The sequence below is a fragment of the Crinia signifera genome, chromosome 6, assembly GCF_055691185.1.
Source record: "Crinia signifera chromosome 6, ASM5569118v1, whole genome shotgun sequence".
In the NCBI taxonomy this organism is placed as follows: Eukaryota; Metazoa; Chordata; class Amphibia; order Anura; family Myobatrachidae; genus Crinia; species Crinia signifera.
The window spans coordinates 174,796,882-174,818,038 of record NC_139222.1 but is presented as its reverse complement, the minus strand read 5'-3'; the positions used below and the strand labels follow the sequence as shown (position 1 = coordinate 174,818,038).

Here is a 21,157-nt window from a genome sequence, read left to right as displayed (position 1 = left end):
TAAAGTATATAAAAGTTTAATTCGCTCTGTATATATAGAGGAAATAATGGAGCGTCTGAAAGCCAAACAAGAAGAAGAAGCGGAACTGAGCAAGGTATTGGCTGAAGGTGAGAAGTCAGCAGAAGGTATCAACGCAGGTGAGGATGAGAGTACGAAGCAGCAGAGTTCCAACTCAAAACCAGGGCAGGATGGGGCTCAAGAGGCGATTGAGAAAGGGCAGACAGGAGGTGAGAGATCTTTTCATCAGGCTTTGCTATTCGATGTATTGATAAGTAGTTTATAATCATAGCTTCACTCCAGTTTTCTCATGTACACTAATGTTTTGTACATTAATGTAGAAATAACAGAGGGTGATAAAAGCAGTATGGAAGAGTCTTCATCTACTGGCCCTCAAGCTAAAGAGCCTGAGAAGATACCATCTCCAGAGAACATTATAGAGCCGCATGTTGACAAAAGTACAGATCCTGCATCATCCTCGTCTTCTGCACCAGGTACTGTATCTGTTAAAGTCAGGCTGCACTAGCAAGCGGCCAGACTGGTCCGCCATCTTCCCTGCTGGTCTACCAGGGAAACGATTGTGTGTGGGCAGCGGTGACGGTAAGTGGGGCCGCCAGGCGCGTGCCGGATCCTGCCATTTTACCAGCGCCGCATGAGCTCATTATTCCCTGGGCGGCCGTTTTCTAGTAGGGGGAGTGGGCTCCCCTCGCATAACCCCTCCCCGTGCACAGAAGACAGGGTATACCACCACTGATCTGCAGGAAGAGAGACACGGAGAGCATACAGTCACCCGGGGTTCCACTCCTGCACTGCCAGGACACTTGGTCAAGTCCCCCCCTGTTCCTCTCCTACAAGTACACAGGTTACAGGTTTTTGTTTGGCTGGAGTTTCATGCATTGTATTTGCAATTTTTATTTGCATTGTATGCCTGTGTATGTTTGCTGTATCTTATGTACTGATTTAACACTATCACTGCCTCTCAGAAGTATATTGTGTTAACTGAGTCAGTTTAAGCTCCCTGTTTTCTGTAAAATGTCTTCCAGAGAAGGCAGCATTATTGACACAGGGGCTCCTGTATTGGAGTCTTGTACAGTTTGCAAAGCAGGCCTATCCCCGCTTGACTACATGTACGAGGGTTTATGCCAAAGATGTCAAAATTAGTAGGTGCAGCCCACAGATGCGGCTTCCTCTCAGGAGCCTGCTTGGGCCAAGTCCCTTACTCAGGTTATGGCGCAGCTAGTAGATAAGCTCCCATTTGCATCGTCCCTGCTGCTTGTGAGGTCTCCAGCATTTGCCCCCCCTGTGGTGGGGCCCCCTTGGGTGCATGCTTTATCTGCCTCCGTCCAGGGCATCCAATAATCCTTACAGGGTAAGACTGGTAATTGCACGGCTCCAGTCAGGGGGACCCTTCCCTCCTGCCCCTCCATCAGGATACTGATTCGGAGGATGAGGATGGGCATCTGGTTTACGACAGGGGTTATGATGACGACTATGCCACAAGGGGAGACGGGGTCCCGTAAATGTAAGACCTCTTTAACCACTGTTACCAAAGCCCCTACATGAATGTGTGTGGAGGCATCACACATTCATGTAGGGAGTTTGGTAACAGCGGTTAAAGAGGTCTTAAATTTACGGGACCCTGCTGAACCGCCCAGGTCCTCGGGAACGACTTTTAAACATTCCACACAGACTCTGAAGTCGAAGGACAGACAGTCAGAGGCCTGGGTGTTACCAAATAGGAAATTTACACTCCTTAATCGGTAATGCAGATTACCTGTTGCCTACTATTGACATTATGCGTCAGGCCGCACTCCATTTGGGGGGCTACACTTGATGCAGCTACCCTTACCTCCTTGTCCGCTTCGGCTGTGGCAGCACATCGGTCTCTGTGGGTCTGCTCCTGGAAGGCGGATTCTGATTTTAAGAAAACCCTAGAAGCACTTCCCTTTGAGGGTTTCCTCTTATTTGGGTCAGAGCTGGATAAAATTGGGCAGCACGACACATGGCTTCGACATAACCGGTCTGTTTGCAGTTGGGGGGGGGGGGGGGGGGGGGGAAGGGGTTTGATAACTGCGCTATTTGAGGAAGAAATAGACCGAAATAAATTTTAGAACAATTTATTATTCAATAAGAAAACTAATAAGGATGAAAAATATATTAAAGAATAAAATAATCCTGAGCATGATTCAAGTATACATACATTCATATACTGCTAAAATACTATTCAATAGCAAGTGAATGGTGCAAAATTGCAGGTGAGGTGATGTGCTGTCTTCTGATCTCCTTTTAGCATCCCCAATTGATGGTGTAGTCTGTTTTTTTTATACTAGGTTCAAGGTTTGGTTACCTGGTTTGTAAGCCACAGTCCACAATATTAGAGGAGGTGGGGGGGCTGTAGCACCCCCCACCTCCTCCAATATTGTGGACTGTGGATTACAAATCCACAGTCCAGGAGAAGATCAAAAGACAGCATATCACCTCACGGGGTCCACCTCAAGTGAAGCTTGGAGTAGTGGGATACATCCTGGATATGTGAGTGACATTGACTGTTCTTTCCTCCCTCCCCCCACATGTATATTGTCCATGGAGCCAAGTATTAACAAGATCCACACACAAACAGGAACAGTGGGGTGCAACACCAAAATTATTTTGCCCATAATCAAAGTGGAGATTCACTAACCTGCAATTTTGCACCATTCACTTGCTCTTGAATAGTATTTTGGCAGTATATGAAACTATGTATACTTGTATCATGCTCATGTTAATTGTATCCTTTATTATATTTTTTATCCTTATTATTTTTCTTAGTGAATAATACATTGTTCTAAAATCAATTTTGGTCTATTTCTTCCTCAAATTGCGCAGTTATCAAACCCTTTTTTTCCTTGTGTATGTATTGGGGACTGAATATCCCTGTCTTATAACTGCTGCTTGATTTGAAAAAAAAGGGCCCTACGAAGCGCCTGGTAAATATAACAGAAATACAGTTATGTAATACCCTAGTGGTATTACATAACTGTATTTCTGTTATGCAGTTACCTGGTTCTATGTCAAATGTTTGCTTGTTTTTACCATTTTCATTAAGTTACTGCTACTCCTTACAGGACTTCTGTATTAATATAGTACTGGCATGCTGGGGTGGAGGAGCTTAGAATCTAAAGCTAGATTTTGTGCCAGCTCCAGTAGTCACAACCTCATGGTTTAGTGCCCCTCTGCCTTCTTCCCAAAAAAAGAATTCAATTTTTTTTTTCACTGCCTCCATATGTAGTTGTCAGGCATTTACAAATGTATCCTAAATATTAGACCCAGATGTATTCTAGTGAACACTAAACTTTTATTTTATACCATGCCTTTTAGAAACCACCTGAAAATCTTTCTCACCTCCACCGTTTTCATGCACTGCACTATTTAATCAGTCAGAGCTCTCTCATGTGCAGTGCATCAGCAGTCTTCCTGTCCTCAGGTTTGCCTGCAGATTCCTGTGTGTGTGTGTGTGTGTTGCTGACCATTTATCACCTGGAACCAGTTGTAATGAGTTTCTTCAGATTCATTGTAGAAAGTGTTTTTGAATATCACATTGAAGGGATGTAAAAATACTTAAGACAGAAAAGGTGTTGCCTGTTTTTGTCCAGGCCTCGAGTAAATGTGATGTGTTCCCTATTAACAGAAATTGCTGATGCTGCCTTGAGTACCAGTGTCCCCTCTGTTCTGCACTCTGTCAGTGATGATAGCCGAACCAGCATTACAGCACCTGACCAACAGGGGGAGAGCTTAAATAAAGTATTCCAGCAACCAGCCTCCAAGCAAGATGATACAGGTGAGGGTGGGCATCTTATTTCACTCCCTGAAATAAAATATTACATAATGACTACTTGTCCTTTGACTAATTCAGTCTATTTTTGTTCTTCAGCCTCTGGGGATGTGAAGTTGGAAAAGGGTCCGGGGGAGGCAGCTGAGCCTACGTGTATGGTGAAGGGTCCCTCTAGGATGGTGACAAGATTACGGAACCCCGACAGCAAGTTAAGTCTGTTGAAGAATCACCAGTACTCTGACGCAGTCCATGAAGCAAATAAGATTTATAAGGAAGGCAGAGAGGTTTGTGTTTTGCGTCGGCCACATATGGACCAACTGCACTCAGTGGGACACCTAAACTACCCTTTGGTTCTCTTCTATTTTCAGCTGAATTTATGGGCTTAGAACCTTTCTAGTCTATTGAATATTCACCACCTGGTTTCTGGTATCTATAGATCTTTCCAGAATCTCCAGAGAATCTGCCATAGCTGGTGAAGGATTCCTTGAATATGGAGGGTCTCCCTTTGCGCTGGTCACTGGAGCAGGCTTTTATTCCAATACATTTATGTTGGAATCACTTCATATCATCACATGGTTTTGTGTAGCACAAGGCCATGTGGACCATTATTAGAGAAATGTGTTTGTTTTTCTTTAACCTTTTTAGTTTCAGCTTTTAAAGGTGTCCCTTTCTATGTCTGAGTGCTGTAAGGATAACCGGCAAACCTCTATGTAGACTTTTTTTAGAGTCCTTAGTTGGCATTTTCATTTTATATAGCGTTGTGCTGGTATACCTAGCTCTAAGATGTACTGCTTCAGAACCAGGACCCTATGCTGTAAGGGCCTGGTGGTCCATAAACTTTTTTTTTTTTACTTTATTAACTTGCCATTGCTTTACTTTTACAGGTCCTAGTGGTTAATTCTCAAGGTGAGATCTCCCGGCTCAGTACGAGAAAGGAAGTGGTTATGAGAGGTATCTTGAGCAGTTACTTCAAGCTTGGACAGGAGGGGAAATACCGTGTCTACCACAACCAATACACCACCAACTCCTTTGCACTGAATAAGCACCAGCACAGAGAGGATCATGATAAGCGGAGGCATCTGTCCCACAAATTCTGCATGTCACCCATGGGCGAGTTCAAGTGGAATGGGTCTGTTCATGGCTCTAAGGTATTGACCATTTCAACTCTGAGGCTCACCATCGTTCAGCTTGAGAACAATATCCCTGCTCCATTTCTCCATCCCAACTGGGCCTCTCACAGGTACTGTACTTATTGCTATAAGTGCTCTTGCATGTAGAATAAATATATGGAGTGTATTCGGTCTGACTTTTCATTTACAGGTCCAACTGGATCAAGGCTGTTCAGATGTGCAGCAAGCCTCGTGAATTTGCACTGGCATTAGCAATACTGGAATGTGCCATTAAACCTGTTGTCATGTTACCCATTTGGAGGGAGTCCTTGGGACACACAAGGTAACTAATGTGTGGTGCTTTTCAGCACCAAAATATGTTTTTAATAAATCATCCCTAGGACCTGCTAGTTAAAAATTGGTGTTTTTAAATGAAAGTAATATGTCTCTCTTTTATTTTATGCAACAGTTTTTCATTTAAGGGTTTAGTTCACCTCACAACATATTGCTAAATAGTTGTATTGTAAAGCGCAATGGAATCTGCTGCGCTATTTAAGAAACTGTAAATAAATAGAATTTATGTCCAGGTTGCGGAGGATGACCTCCATGGAAAGAGAAGAGAAAGACAAGGTGAAGAAGAAGGAGAGGAAACAGGAGGAGGACGAAAGCATGCAACAGGCCACTTGGGTCAAGTACACTTTTCCTGTGAAACATCAGGTACTTCTTACAGTGATAGTTTGTATTCCGCTAGTCACTTTACAACCGTCACTGCAAAAACATGATATCAACTTTGTTTTCAGGTTTGGAAACAGAAGGGTGAAGAATACAGAGTGACCGGATATGGTGGGTGGAGCTGGATCAGTAAAACTCACGTCCATCGGTCTATGCCTCGTTTCCCTGGAAAGACAAATGTAAACTACAGGAAAATGTTGGGTTAGTAACTGCAGGGATTTATCTATAGATTATCATGGTTCCATTACTGTAAAAAAAAGGCTCTGTTTTTATGTATATCTGGTCTGTGCTGCTGCTTCACAAGTATTTATTTATTTTTGTTCCAGAAAATAATAGTGAAAAATCTGAAAATGAGGACAAAATCCATGAAAAGAATGCAAATGCGATGATAGTCAAAGCCAATGCTGTGAAAATTAAATTGAAAGAGGAGGAGGAGGATCGAAGGGATCAAATTAAAAATCAGATTGAGGCCAGTGAGAGGGAACATATGGCAGACAATGATGCCACATCTACAGAGAGAGGTAGTTTCCTGCCATCCAATCTCTTGGCATGCTACTGCTACTTCAGTTTTAGAATGATTGTATGATGTTTTTATTAAAGTGCTGAAGGATTAGGTCAGCACTAGTTTAGCTACTTGTATTTATAACATTTTACTTTTTTTACTAACCAATTTTTGCTTCTCTTTTCCCACAACCTTCCCACTCCTTGTTTGCACAAATGGCAGCTGGAAGTCTGGAAAGTTGAGGGGGCAGTGGCTATTGACAAGGGAATACATGGGCTGCAATACGAGTGTGGGTTAGCCAGAGATGTACCTACTGGCTTCTTGGTTCAACAACAGCATGGGCAAATTTTGTTGCAGAATCAGGGATCCAATGGTCTTTCTAATAGATGCTTTTGTTGCCCCTTTACATTTTCTATAGTAGTCCCTTGGGATTTTGTCCACCGATACCCATGCTTCCTCAAGGTCTCAGGAATATAAGAAACGGATAGATTTTTAGTAATAGTGGCACCAAAATTTATTAAAGAGTGCTTGGTACTCAGAGATGTTGTCCACAGATATGAGGTGGGTCCGCAGATCAGACTTCAACTTTCACAGGACCTGTTGTCTCAGGGGACGATTGTCGGACAAAAATCATTGGTTAAATTGGTACTTGTGGAGTATCACGGCTCCCACGACCTGCATCGTATGCAGATCGTATGCTAAAAATCGCATCGCATGTGGCATACGATGGCATACGATGCGATGCGATGTTTTACAGATTTTTGACTATTTTTGCTCAAAAATCGTATGCCATCGCATAACATCGTATGCCATATGTAGTGGCATACGATGTCATACGATGCGATACGATCATTTTTAGCTCAAAAATCGTATGCGATCGCATCGGATGCCATACGATGGCATGCGATGCGATGGCACCCGATTTTGGACTGAAATGCATCAGAATGCATTGAAATGTGTATTAAAGTAGTGAAATGCCTCCAAATGCCATTTTTCATAGTGCACCACCCCCACTATCAACGTCAACCCGAAGCGTGGCGAGCGCAGCGAGCCCGCGAGGGGCGGCGGTACGCGTCCTACGACCTTTTCATACCCCCACTATCCACGTCGGCTTGGAGTTGAGAATAGAATAGTGTGGCGAGCGCAGCGAGCCACCGAGCCCGAAGCGTAGCGAGCGGACGCAGATACCTTCACAGCTATACGCGTCTCCTCGCGGGCTTTGCAGGTATCCGCGTCCCCTCGCGGGGCTCGCTGCGCTCGCCACGCTTCGGGCTCGGTGGCTCGCTGCGCTCGCCACACTATTCTATTCTCAACTCCACGCCGACGTGGATAGTGGGGGTATGAAAAGGTCGTAGGACGCGTACCGCCGCCCCTCGTGGGCTCGCTGCGCTCGCCACGCTTCGGGTTGACGTTGATAGTGGGGGTGGTGCACTATGAAAAATGGCATTTGGGGGCATTTCACTACTTTAATACACATTTCAATGCATTCTGATGCATTTCAGTGCAAAATCGGGTGCCATCGCATCGGATGCCATCGTATGGCATCCGATGCGATTGCATATGATTTTTGAGCTAAAATGCTCAAAAATCGGTAAAACATCGCATCGATGGCATACGATGCCATGTGATGTTTTACCGATTTTTCACCATTTTTGCTCAAAAATCGGTAAAACATCGTATCGCATCGTATGACATCGTATGCCACTACATATGGCATCGTATGCCACTACATATGGCATACGATGTTATGCGATGTTTTACCGATTTTTGTCAATTTTTGTTCAAAAATCGGTAAAACATCATATCGCATCGTATGACATCATATGCCACTACATATGGCATACGATGCCATGCGAGGGCATACGATTTTTGAGTAAAAATGCTCAAAAATCGGTAAAGCATCGCATCGTATGCCATCGTATGCCACTACATATGGCATACGATGCCATACGATGGGAGCCGTGATACTCCACAAGTACCGTTAAATTTAATGGCATGGTTCGTGAAGCCCAAGATCTTAAAAGTTCAGTTCAGGCTATGATCAAAACCAAAAAGAAAGTGTCTTTTGACATTTACCATAGTCTGTAAGCATTCTGTTGCATGATGTCACAAGGAGGTGGTTTCTTATTCCTCTATTTCCTTGCCATGGGTTCTTTCTTTTCTTTAGGCAGGACTTTAGGCGTGCTTTAGGGCATTTTCCCTTAAGGTAGGCATGTCCAAACTGTGACCCTCCAGCTGTTGTGTAACTACAAATCCACATCATTTGTTGTGGTGCCATATAAATAAACAATAATAATAATAATATGGGTACTTGTTTCGTAGCACGGCGCCACCGTTTTTAATTATATGCAATCGGGTTGCAAAAATCGGGCCAATCGCATGCAACCAAATTGCATGCAATGCGATTGACCCAACCGACCCGATTTTTTTACATTGGAACCAATGTTAAATGATCCCTGAGACCCGATTTGACATTGGCCCCAATGTTGAATGCCCCCCAGACCCCATTTTTCATTCTATGCCCCCCCCATTGTTAACGCCACGCCACAATCAACGTGAACCGCGGTACGCGTCCTCCGACCTTTTCATACCCCCACTATCCACGTCGGCGTGGAGTTGAATTTATATAGTGTGGTGAGCACAGCGAGCCACCGAGCCCGAAGCGTGGCGAGGGGATGCGCATTACTTCACAGTATTACGCGTCCCCTCGCGATGCTCGCTGTGCTTGCCACGCTTCGGGCTCGGTTGCTCGCTGCGCTCGCCACACTATTTAAAATCAACTCCAGGTATGAAAAGGTCTGAGGACGCGTACCGCCGCCCCTCGCGGGCTCGCTGCGCTCGCCACGCTTCGGGTTGGCGTTCATCGTGGGGTGGCTTTAACAATGGGGGGGTGGGGCATTTGACATAGAAATTACCCATCAGGGTGGGTATACAATCAAAAATTCGGTATGGGGGGCCATTTAACATTGGTTCCAATGTAAAATCGGGTCCATCGCATTGGTTGCATTGTATGCCATTATAATGTCATACAATGGACCCGATTTTATATAGGAATTTAACATTACATACAATGCTTACAATGTAAAATCGCGTCGGTTGCATCGCATGCCATAATAATGGCATGCGATGGACCCGATTATACATTTGTCGGGAAACCTAAAAAAAAAGCCCGAAATCGGGTTGGTCGGGTCCCATCGCATACCTTAAGTTAAGGTATGCGATGGGACCCGATGGGCGCCGTGCTAGGAAACAAGTACCATGATATGTTCGTATAATTTAGAGATCTTGGTTACATATATTTGCAAATACATTGGTAAGCCCCAAGCAGTCTGTCAAGCCTTCTCTGAGTATTGGGGGTCTTGTATATTCCGTTTTGTAACTCCAGGCATGTTTAGAAGACTATTCAGGTGTACCTAAGTTTACACTGTTCTATATTACATTTAGTTAAAAAAAAAAACTGTGTGATAACTACTCCTAAGGTGACATTTATCAAAGTGTGAGAGAGAGCTAAAATTGTGAGAGATAAAGTACTAAAAATAGGCTTTGAACTGTCATTTTTCAAATGTAATACCGAAGCTGATTGGCGAGTACTTTCTCTTACAATTTTATTTCTCTAAGAACCTTGACAAGTACCCCTCTAAATGTCCATTGTACATGTCTCGTTAAATATGCTTTTCTGTTTACAGAGCATGAAAAGTCTGAAGCAATTAAGGAGGAGCCAATGGAAATTGAAGCAATTGGATCAAAAGAGGAGCAAACTTTTGCTGATGCTGATCTAATCAATGTGAGCCTTGGTTTTCAAATGAGAACTTGGTATAAAAAAATTGTTAAAACGTCTCGGTTGGATGGGTTGCTAGAACGAAGGGTCCAGCAGTTTACACTTGAAGAAAAACAAAGACTGGAAAGACTAAAATTGGGCAGTGCTGCAAAACAAGTTGGGGCTGTTGCTCCAGACCAGAAAAAAAATGTACCTGATGGCCCTGGGTGCAAACCGAAGACTGATAACGAGTTAGATGCCGCCACCAATCCTCTAGAAGGGAAACCGGTTATGGACAGTGCTGATGCTGGCATTACACAGCCTGCAGTACGTTGTACAGAGAAAATTCCAGTCTTGCATTCCCAGGACATTGTCAAGTCCGCTATCTCTAGTTCTGAACGGTGTCTCAGTCCACTGAAAGGTGACCCTGAGAATGTACAAAACAAATGCATTGTGGCAGAATGTGGAAACCCAGTTAAAGATCAGAGCATTTCTTCTCTGGGCAGTGATGTACCCACCAAGTCTGTAGAAACCAATGAGGAAAGCCACAACAAGGAAGAAAAACATCATGAGAATAGTTATTCCAATATCCTTCCAGAACACCCTGCAACCATGCCCTGTTTTGACCAGGCAAAATACCAATGTGGTCTTAAAAACAGTTTACCTGATCCACATGAGGTCAATCAGAATAAAGATTGTCTAAATACAAAAACAATGGACACTAAATCTGAGCTTTCTGGTGAAAGTAAAAATTCCATCCTTGATGGATCAGAGATGAACAGCAACCAAGGCAGCAAAAACACAGTGTTGACTAGTTCTGAACCTAAAGAAGAAATCCGCAAAGTCCCTGAAGAAATCGGTCAAAGTGGTTTATGTAATGCAGAAATGGACTGTACAAATAAAGTTTCTAATGGTGATCAAGAAGGACAGGCTGAAAGAACTAGTGTTGTAATTAAATGTCCAGATTGCCACAACAAGAAATGCACTAAAGATATTCACTCTGAAGCAGCAGGAGTTGATATTACACCTCAGGTCAATGGGAAAGATGTTTTTTGTAAAAAATGCCATAGTTTACCCCATGACGGTTGTGAAATTCAATCTGTCCAAGAAGTTGATCCAAAGGTAAACAACATTACAAAGATTGTCTCTGAAAATGGAGATAAGCTAAAAGAGTCTACAGTGAGACCGTTTATGAATGGAGACATCAGTATGGAGGATATAGATGAAAAAACTAGCATCTCTACACCGTTATCGGCAATTCAGTCTGCAGATTTAGAGACAACAAAGGAAGTGGAAGAATTGGCAAATTCCCCAAAATGTATGAATGTCCTTTGCCCATCCGATGGCAAACTTGGTGGTTCTAGTGAGACAGTCACTCAGCCCTTAATCAAAAGAAATAATTCAATTTGTGGGGAGGATGTAATGGAGACTACTGAAGCAATTCGTAAAAATTTATCTCCTGTGAACTCTGGCGAGGAATCCAGTCTAAGCAATGATTCCACTGAACAGAATGGTTTGTCTATTGACCGATTGAATGGGAGCAGCAAAATCAAAACTATTGTTACAGAAGTCACCACTACAACTAGAACTACTGTGACTAAAGTCACATTTCCATGTACAAAAAATGATGGTGTCTTGTCCATAAAAGAGCAGTGTAAAACCACTGTGACCACAACTGTGACAGACTCATTGACCACCCCTTCTGGGACAATCTCATCTGTAATGACTGTGAGTAAAGAGTATTCCACCAAAGACAGAGTGCGGTTGATGAAGTTCACAAAATCAAAAAAGTCAAGATCTGGAACAGCTCTCCCTTCATACAGGAAATTTGTCACTAAGAGCAATAAAAAGAGCATATTTGTCCTTCCAAATGATGATCTCAAAAAAATCTCAAGAAAAGGGGGAATACGAGAGGTACCTGCATTCAGTTATAATGCAAAGCCTGCTCATGATATTTGGCCATACCCATCCCCTAGGCCGACATTTGGAATAACTTGGAGGTATGTAGGTTTTCTGCTACTGTGGTTTCATTATATGATCTTTTTATATTGCTGTGCATTACAAACATTGGCCAAAACCATTCTTAACTGCAGAAATTGATAAAAATCCTAAACTATATATAACTATATACCATTTTTTGTGAAATTTGGCTTTTTCTTTCTAATACTCCCCCCCCCCCCCCCCCCCCACATTCAATAGTCTTCTTAGTGTTCCAAATGTATGCATTGCATTTACAATTTCAACTATAACATATTTTTTTAACATAAAAATTGTTTGGGGGATAGCCCTTTCATGGGACATACTACTTTCTCATTGAACCAGGACATGGCATATTGGATACTGCGAAACTCGGTGAACGAGAATTTGTTTAGCTTTGGAAAATGAATGTTTGATTGGAGGATCTCTGTTTGCACCCTCATGAGGAGCGACCATAAATTTGCAGACAGTTGAATAGCTCCAATCGATCATCCCCGAGCTAAACAGTGAATAGAGACTTTGTTCCAACATGTTTCAGGGATAGAACCCCGTTATCAGGGAGCGGGGATCTATCCCCGAATCATGTTGGAATAAAGTCTCTATTTGCTACTGAACAAGACTTGTGAGTGCCACTGTCATTTCTACTTCTATATGGGGAATATCTGACCCACGGAGGGCACCTAAGCAACTTCAACAAAAAGAATATATGGACTCAAGCGTGAGTGCCAGAGTTTCCCTCTCTCTCTCCCTCTCTCTCTCTCTCTCCCTCTCTCTCTCCCTCTCTCTCTCCCTCTCTCTCTCTCTCTCCCTCTCTCTCTCCCTCCCTCTCTCTCTCTCTCTCTCTCTCTCTCTATATCTATATATATATATATATATATATATATATATATATAATTCCACTTCAGCAGCACTCACGGATATAAAGTACAGTTCTCTCAGCTGTAGTTACCACCAACGTTTCGAAATTTTATTAATTTCGTCATCAGGGTATATACCCTGATGACGAAATGAATAAAATTTCGAAACGTTGGTAACTACAGCTGAGTGAACTGTACTTTATATCCGTGAGTGCCGCTGAAGTGGAATTATATTGTGTGACCCCATTCCGGAGGTCACTTTGAGGGTACCGGAGCCAACTCCTCATTTCTATACGTGAGTGCCGAATGGACTGTTTATATGTATATAGATAGATAGATATCTTATTCTAACTGGATTCCTTTTGGCAATTTATTGCTTGCAGCACATCATTTCTGTTCTATTTTAATTTATTTGTTTGTTCAAAAATTGACTTTCCAGTTGCTATCATACAGTTTACTGCTGTGTTTGTATTATTTCACTAAGGCACCCCACCCCCCATCTTTTTGTATGGTATTGCCTTCAGGAAGAACTAGTCACTTTTACCACTGGAGATGTACATGGTCACTGTGTTGCCACCACTATCAGGCAGACAATATTAAACCTCACACCATTGGAGTAGCTAGACTCCACTGCCAGAAAAGAGGAATTTGGTACCTACCGGTAATTCCATTTCTCTGAATCCGCAGGGGACACTGGCGAGCTATAATGGGTATTAGAGCTGGGTTTGCTGGGAGCTGGCACACTATAACTTTAAGAAGTTGGCTCCTCCCCTCTAATGCCCCACAATCCCCAGTTAGGAAAATTGTAAGTGAGAGGAGAAGACACCAGGAAACATAAAAACTCAAACATAACATTAACACTCAGCTACCACTCATAACCGGCAGAGTATACTGAGGAGAAACAGGTGAAACAAGCAGGTGACACGAGTAGGGCGGGAGGCCAGTGTCCCCTGCGGATTCAGAGAAATGGAATTACCGGTAGGTACCAAATTCCTCTTTTCTCTTTCATCCAGCAGGGGACACTGGCGAGCTACAATGGGGAGGTTCCAAAGATTCCCCCTAGGGCGGGAGAACTCGTGGAATCCTGCAGCACTAGACGCCCAAAATCAGCCGAGGCTGAAGCAAAAGTGTCGAACCTGTAAAACTTTATAAATGTATTAACGGAGGACCATGTGGCGGCCTTACAAAGCTGATCCACTGAAGCCCCACGTCTGGCCGCCCAAGAAGCGCCCACCGCTCTAGTGGAGTGGGCTTTAACTGACGGCGGAGGCTTCCCAAGAGACACATATGCCTGGTGAATGGTTAATCTGATCCAACGTGCTATGGACTGCTTGGACGCAGGCCATCCCCGTCTCCGAGCGTCATATAAAACAAAGAGATTGTCTGTCTTTCTAAGTCTCTTTGTCCTGTTGACATAGATTTTAAGAGACCTTACCACATCAAGGGTGGAAGGCCCCTGAGCCGAGTCCTGCAATGATGGAATAACGATCGGCTGGTTGATGTGGAAAGACGAGACGACCTTGGGTAAGAAGGATGCCTGCGTGCGGAGCTCCGCTCTGTCTCCATGGAACACCAGGAATGGAGATTTGCAGGATAAGGCCCCAAGTTCGGAGACTCTCCTAGCGGAAGCCAACGCCACTAGGAGGACGGTCTTCCAGGTTAGGAATTTGATATCCACAGATTCCAGAGGCTCAAATGTGGAAGACTGCAGGAATTGAAGAACCACATTAAGATCCCATGGGGGAGTAGGTGGTATGAAAGGTGGTTGGAGTCGAGTCACCCCCTGAAGGAAAGTCTGAATGTCCGGCATCAAAGCCAATTTCTTTTGGAACAGAATTGACAACGCAGATACTTGAACCTTTAATGATGCAAGCCGAAGGCCTGCTTCCAGACCTGACTGCAAGAATCGAAGCAGTCGGGGTAACCTAAAGGATTTAAAAGAACATCCGCGGGACACACACCAACGTTGGTAAGCCCTCCATATCCGGTGATAATGGGCCGCAGATGTAGGCTTTCTAGCCCTGAGCATGGTGGGGATGACAGAAGACGGAATCCCTTTCTGCCTCAGGACCTCGGTCTCAACAGCCACGCCGTCAAACGGAGTGGCCTGAGGCCTTGGTGGAAGAACGGCCCCTGCTGCAGAAGGTCTGGCCTGTCCGGGAGAGTCCAGGGGTCGTCCGCCAGAAGATTCTGAAGGTCCGAGAACCAACTCCGGCGAGGCCAATACGGAGCTATCATGATGGCCTGAACCCTTTCTCTTCGAATCTTCTTTAGAACTTTTCCGATGAGAGGAAGCGGAGGGAAGAGATACACTAATTGGAATGGCCATGGGATCTCCAGGGCATCCACTGCGTACGCTCCTGCGTCCCTTGACCTGGCGACGTACAGAGGAAGTTGATGGTTTTGGCGCGACGCCATGAGGTCTATCTGTGGCGTGCCCCACCGGCGTGTGATCTGGAGAAAGACGTCTGGGTGCAGAGCCCATTCCCCTGGGTGGTAATGATGTCTGCTTAGAAAGTCTGCCTCCCAGTTTTCTACTCCTGGGAGGAAGACCGCCGATAGAATCACGTTTCGTTGTTCTGCCCACCGCAGAATCTTGTGAACTTCCCGCATGGCTCGTCTGCTCTTGGTCCCCCCCGTCTGTTGACATAAGCGACCGCGGTCGCATTGTCCGACTGCACCTTCACTGGTCGGTTTGACAGGAGGTCTTCTGCTGCACTTAGGCCGTTGAAAATGGCTCTTAGTTCCAGAACGTTGATTGTTAACGCTGCTTCCCAGGGGGTCCACAGACCCTGGAGGCGACGAGACAGAACCACCGTGCCCCAGCCCATGAGGCTGGCGTCTGTGGTCAATAATGTCCAATCCCACACCGCGAAGCGGCGACCTTGAGCCAGACTCTGCCTCTGGAGCCACCAGGCAAGGGACAACCTCGTGGCCCTGGAGAGCCGCACTGTCCGATGGATGTATAGATGCGACCCGGACCACTGGCTCAACAGGTCCAACTGTAGTGGGCGAGAGTGGAACCTTCCGAACTGCAATGCTGGGAAGGCTGCCACCATCTTCCCCAAGAGCCGGATGCACAACAGGATCTGGACTCTGTTGTGATGTAGCACTAGTTGCACCAGGGCTATGATTGCCTCTATCTTGTCTTCTGGCAGAAAAATCCGCTGCTCCTGGGTGTCCAGAATTAGGCCCAGAAACTGGAGCCGTTGTGTGGGAGGTAGGGCTGATTTCTTGTAATTCATAATCCAGCCGTGATGGACCAGACAGTCGATGGTTGTCTGAACCTGATCCCTCAGAGTGTTCACCGATGGCCCCTTGATCAATAGATCGTCGAGGTAAGGCACCAAGGTCAGGCCCTGAAGCCGAAGGTGAGCCATGAGCACTGACAAGAGTTTGGTGAACACTCTGGGGGCAGAGGACAATCCAAACGGGAGAGCCCGGAATTGGAAGTGTTCTGACCCCACCGCAAATCTGAGGAAGATCTGGTGTAGTGGCCAAATGGGGACATGAAGGTAGGCATCCTTTTATGTCCACCGATGCCAGAAATTCCTGAGATTCGAGCGAGGCAATCACAGAATGGATGGACTCCATTTTGAATTTCTGGTACTGGACAAACAGATTTAGGGATTTTAAATTGAGGATGGGCCTTGCAGATCCGTCCGGTTTTGGGACGAGAAAGACGTTGGAGTAGAACCCCCGTCCTCTTTCCGCCACCGGAACGGGTACTATCACTTGTGCCCGCAGAAGTTTTTGAATGGCTTGCTGGAGCAGCATTCTTTCCTCTGGAATTTGAGGAATCTTGGTCCTGATGAACCTGGAAGGAGGTCGGCCGATAAATTGTTGGGTAGTCATGCGGCAGGCTTATCCTGGGGCTTGGGCAGTGGGGTGCGAGCAGAAGACTGACCTCTGGCTCTACCTCTGCCACCTCTAAATGAAAAGGAGGATCCCCTGCCGCGCCCTCGAAAGGACTGATGAGGGCGAAAGGACTGGAATGAGGGCCCAAGGATATTGCCTGCGGGCTGGAGGAGGGGCCGTAGGCAAGAACGCCGACTTACCTCCCGTGGCCTGAGCGATCCATTTGTCAAGCTCCGGGCCAAAGAGCATCTCCCCGGTAAACGGGATAGCCTCTACCGCCTTTTTAGATTCAGCGTCCGCTGTCCAGGACCTCAACCAGAGGGCCCTGCGAGCTGCTACTGCATTTGCTGAAATGCGAGTGGCAATCATAGTGACGTCCTTGGAGGCATCGGCCAGGAAGGATGCTGATTCCTGTATGTGCTCGGCCAACACCTTAAGATCCTGTCTAGGAGTGCCATCCTCCAGACCCTGAATAAGTTGCTCAGACCATTTAGAAATGGCCTTGTGTATCCATGCCGACACAACCGCAGGGCGAAGCTGAGAACCCGCAGCGACATAAATGCCCTTAAGGGTGTTCTCTAACTTTCTATCCGCCGGGTCCTTAAGGGCAGATGCCCCGGGGACTGGTAGTGCGGTCTTTTTTGATAGCCTGGAAAAGGAGGCGTCCACCGGAGGTGGCGTAACCCATTTAGCTAAATCAGAGCGGTGAAAAGGGTAATTATTAGAAAACTTCTTTGGTATTTGAAATTTTCTGTCAGGATTCTGCCAAGCAGCTGCCAACTGTTCCTGCTTAGGGAAAGGGAAAACAACAGGAGGTTTTGCTTGTACTGAAAACAAATCCATGTCCTGTGTGACTGGCTCAGGCTCCTCTGGAAAATTAAGAGTCTGCTTTACTGCTACAATGAGGGCTTCCACTCCTGCCAGAGGTGGTTCCCCTTCATCTGCCTGAGCCTGATAATCCCCATCATCAAGATACAAAGCATCCTCTAAAAGAGGGGCTTCATCTTCAGATGAATCCTCAGAATCATGAAGGGCTTGCAAAGTGCGTTTTTGGCGCCCTGTATGGCCCCTAGGGGCGGACCCCAAGGAAGACACTAAATTGTCCATGGACCTAGCTAGGGTAGAGGCCCACGCTGGCTGAGCTGAGCGTGACTCTGCTAGCTCAGAAGTTAATTTAGTCATGGCACCTGCCAGCATGTCAGCCCACTGAGGAGGGCCAGTGGGAGTCTCCTGTGAGGGAGAAGCTGCGCTGCATGCCTCACACTTAGAAGTTGTGCTATCTGCTTTCTGTGAAAACTTAGTTCCACAGGAAATGCAAATGAAAGCCTTCTGAGAGGCTTTTGTGGCTGCCTTTCCAGTCATGATACAGACAGGGAATACAGACAGATGAAACACCCACACACACACAGTAACACAGTATGGGGGTGAGGAGTTCTGGGGACTGCCGGGCACCAGAGGGGAGACTAAGCCCAATCCCCAATAGCCCACTATATGATATATATATATATATATATATATATGTGTACCCACACAGAGAGACCTAAGTGTGTGTAACCAGAGATTACAGTAAACTGAATAAATGCAGCAGGCTATAGAACTCCTGAAACAGCGCTGAGCACTCCTAGAAGAAGAGAAGTGTCAGGCATTAATACATGGATTGCAAAGCATATATCAGCATAGCTAAGCCTTACAATCCTTCCTCTCCGCCCGCTGCAGTACCTGTAGTGGCATTTATGTATTTCCAAAATGGCGCCCGCCACATGTAAAAAGCACGCTATAACGCTGGCAACGCACCAGCCTTCTCCCTCTGCGCGTCCTCCGGGTGCCCATGTCTCCCCCACTACCAGAGGATACCCTCTGTGTATGGGTAGCATAAAACCCCCGGAGCTGGCGACGGAGGGTGGCATACGCGCGCGCGCGTTTGCACGCTAGGTACTCACAATTACCAGCGGGGGGTCTCTGTGTATGACGGTCCCTTTGGTGGGGGCCCGCAGGAACACCAAAAGTCCGGGCAGGTGCCTTTGGGAGGGCCCTGACCGACTGTGCTGGCAGAAGTCCAGCGGCGCCAAGACTACACTTCTTGCTGCAGCAGCAGGAGTGTGTCTGTGATATAGATACAGCCTAAAGGTTCTTAGTTGAAGAGAGAAAGAAATAATAATGCTTTAGGGAGATTTGAAGTGGGAGCAGTGCTCCTGCGTGACCAGCTCCCTCAGCACAATTTTTCTAACTGGGGATTGTGGGGCATTAGAGGGGAGGAGCCAACTTCTTAAAGTTATAGTGTGCCAGCTCCCAGCAAACCCAGCTCTAATACCCATTGTAGCTCGCCAGTGTCCCCTGCTGGATGAAAGAGAAAGAAGTTTTAAGTCACTTGTCAGCTCTGGTGCTTTTGAAGATAAAGTAGCGCAGAGCCTCTGGAGATGCAACAAGACTTGGTGGGAAGCTTTACAGCATAGCAGCAATCAGACATATTGTGGTTAGAATGTAGCCAGGTTAGTTCTTGGCCCAAAGAGGAATGTTTAATCTGTCTGCTTTTCTTTTCTTTGGCAGGCTTCTCTCCAGAAATGAAAGTCTGCTTAAACTGTCAGACAGTGAGAGACCCACAACTACTGCTGTTTCTGTTAGATACTGCTCAGGGATACATTTATTTAAGCTTTTAAAAATAAAAAGAGGTAATGTTGCCAGTAGAACCAATCAGATTCTGTCCTTCATTTCTCTATTATCCAAGAATGATGGAATCTGATTGGTTGCTATAGGCAACATCACGTTTCATTTTTAAAAGCTCTAGTAAATCTTTAGTAAATTTACCACTTTGGGGGTATTCAGTCTCTGATTCCGACTGTCCTGACATTCGGAATCCCTGGCCATTTTAGTTTCTCTCGACAGTCAGAATGTTCTGCGTGTTGAAAACTGCAAGAATTGTCGAAAAACGGCAGTGAATTTGACAGTGCATGGCCATTTCCAACAAAACAGATCTGACTTGGTGTAAAGTCTGCCCTGTTTTGTCTGAAACGGCCTTCATTGCTGTCAGAAACAGAAATACCCCCCATAGTCTTCAAATCTTAAAGCCTAAATCAAGGCTGCTCTTTTTGAATCCCCTACCTAGACAACACTAGGAGACCATTCCATCTATAACAGGTCAGTCGCTACTTTCATTCAGTCATTGTTTTAGTCCCACAACAGCAGGATACAGAATCCATATCGAACAATATTTGAACAATAAGTGTTCTAGTGAAGTGAGCAACACTAAGGGGGATATTCAATCCCCGGCGAGCATCTCCCATGGGGGAGATGCTCCCCGGGCCCTATTCAAAGCTGTCTTCCCTGACAGCATTAAGCAGGGTTTCTCGGCAGATCGAGCCCGACAGCACTAGCTGTCGGGCTCGTTCTGCCGAGAAGTGACGAGCTGCCAGCTGCAGCTCACCTCTTCCCGGCCGCAACTCGTGGCCACGCCCCCTTCTCGGTCCCCGGCAGTCGGGACATTGAATCTCGCCTGCATGTTTTCGGTCGAGCTGACCGAGAATGGGACTGGGTCACAGCGATCGAGCAAGCTCGACTGCCGTGACCCTCAGATTGAATACCCCCCTTAGGGGGTATTCAAAGTTGGGTCACGGCTGTCGAGCTGGCCCGACAGCCGTGACCCTGTCCCGTTCTCGGTCAGCTTGACCGAGAATTTGCAGTCGGGATTCAATGTTACATTTACCCTACCTGCAGTGCACATGTTTTTTCCCATTTTGAGAACAAATTTATACTGCAAGCAGATCTGAATAAGGGCCTTAATGTATTTTTTTTTTTATTAAACTTTCATCGCAGAAAAGGTTCAGAAGTTTGGCAGTATGGACTAGTTGTCTGTAGAACAGTTTTTTCCCATCCACAATATGTATGTTGAATGTGTGAGTATAGATTTGGATGTTTTAGGATGTACCTTTTTTAAATTATTTATTATTAATTATGTATGTTTTATTATGGATACTGTTTTACTGTACAGTATGCTTTGCACAAAGCAATTTAGTCTGTGAATTTTTTTTATTTTTTTTTTGCGAATTTAAAATAAATTCATATTGTATCAAAGTAAGAGAAAAGGACGTGGGTATTTTCTGGTATAACTGAGCAAATTATAGAAAACCATTATTCTCAAACATCTTAGCACTTGGGTATTCCTTTTTGTTGCTTATGACACTCCCACAACAAAATAATTAATTGAAATCTACAATGTGACATCTACATCTAATGACATCTACAATTCAAGAGACCATTCTCTGAGATCTCCTGAATCCATTTGGTGGACACTACTAGCTTTGGGGTCTAGACGGCACTGTTACATTAAGAGAGTCATGGTAAAGCTGGTTCTTTCTCTGGTTCTTTACCCACTTGGTGCTCAGTTTTCACACTAAAGCAATAGACCAAAACTAAGCACTCAAACAAGAAATCCAAACAGATTGAAAAAGGGAAAGAATGTAGATGATTTCACTAGAAGACAGACGGTTCATCAAAATATTCTGAAATATGGAATAATCCGTTACCCAAAATTCTTCTGGTCCAAAGTATTTTGGATAAGAT

General features: G+C 45.3%; 1 protein-coding gene across 6 annotated transcripts in view; it reads left to right on the top strand.

The window, feature by feature from the left end:
• Positions 1-21,157, top strand: part of BPTF (bromodomain PHD finger transcription factor) — a 96,851-nt gene that overhangs the window by 30,199 nt on the left and 45,495 nt on the right. For 5 of the 6 annotated variants that reach the window (XM_083148186.1, XM_083148184.1, XM_083148185.1 and 2 more), the window contains exons 4-13: positions 39-227; positions 339-491; positions 3,665-3,814; positions 3,908-4,092; positions 4,693-5,048; positions 5,129-5,260; positions 5,505-5,634; positions 5,718-5,850; positions 5,976-6,170; positions 9,838-11,908. In XM_083148186.1, coding sequence (XP_083004312.1) covers positions 39-227; positions 339-491; positions 3,665-3,814; positions 3,908-4,092; positions 4,693-5,048; positions 5,129-5,260; positions 5,505-5,634; positions 5,718-5,850; positions 5,976-6,170; positions 9,838-11,908 — 3,694 coding nt within the window. The remainder of the gene's footprint in view (positions 1-38; positions 228-338; positions 492-3,664; positions 3,815-3,907; positions 4,093-4,692; positions 5,049-5,128; positions 5,261-5,504; positions 5,635-5,717; positions 5,851-5,975; positions 6,171-9,837; positions 11,909-21,157) is intronic. The other variant, XM_083148183.1, reaches the window with a different exon arrangement.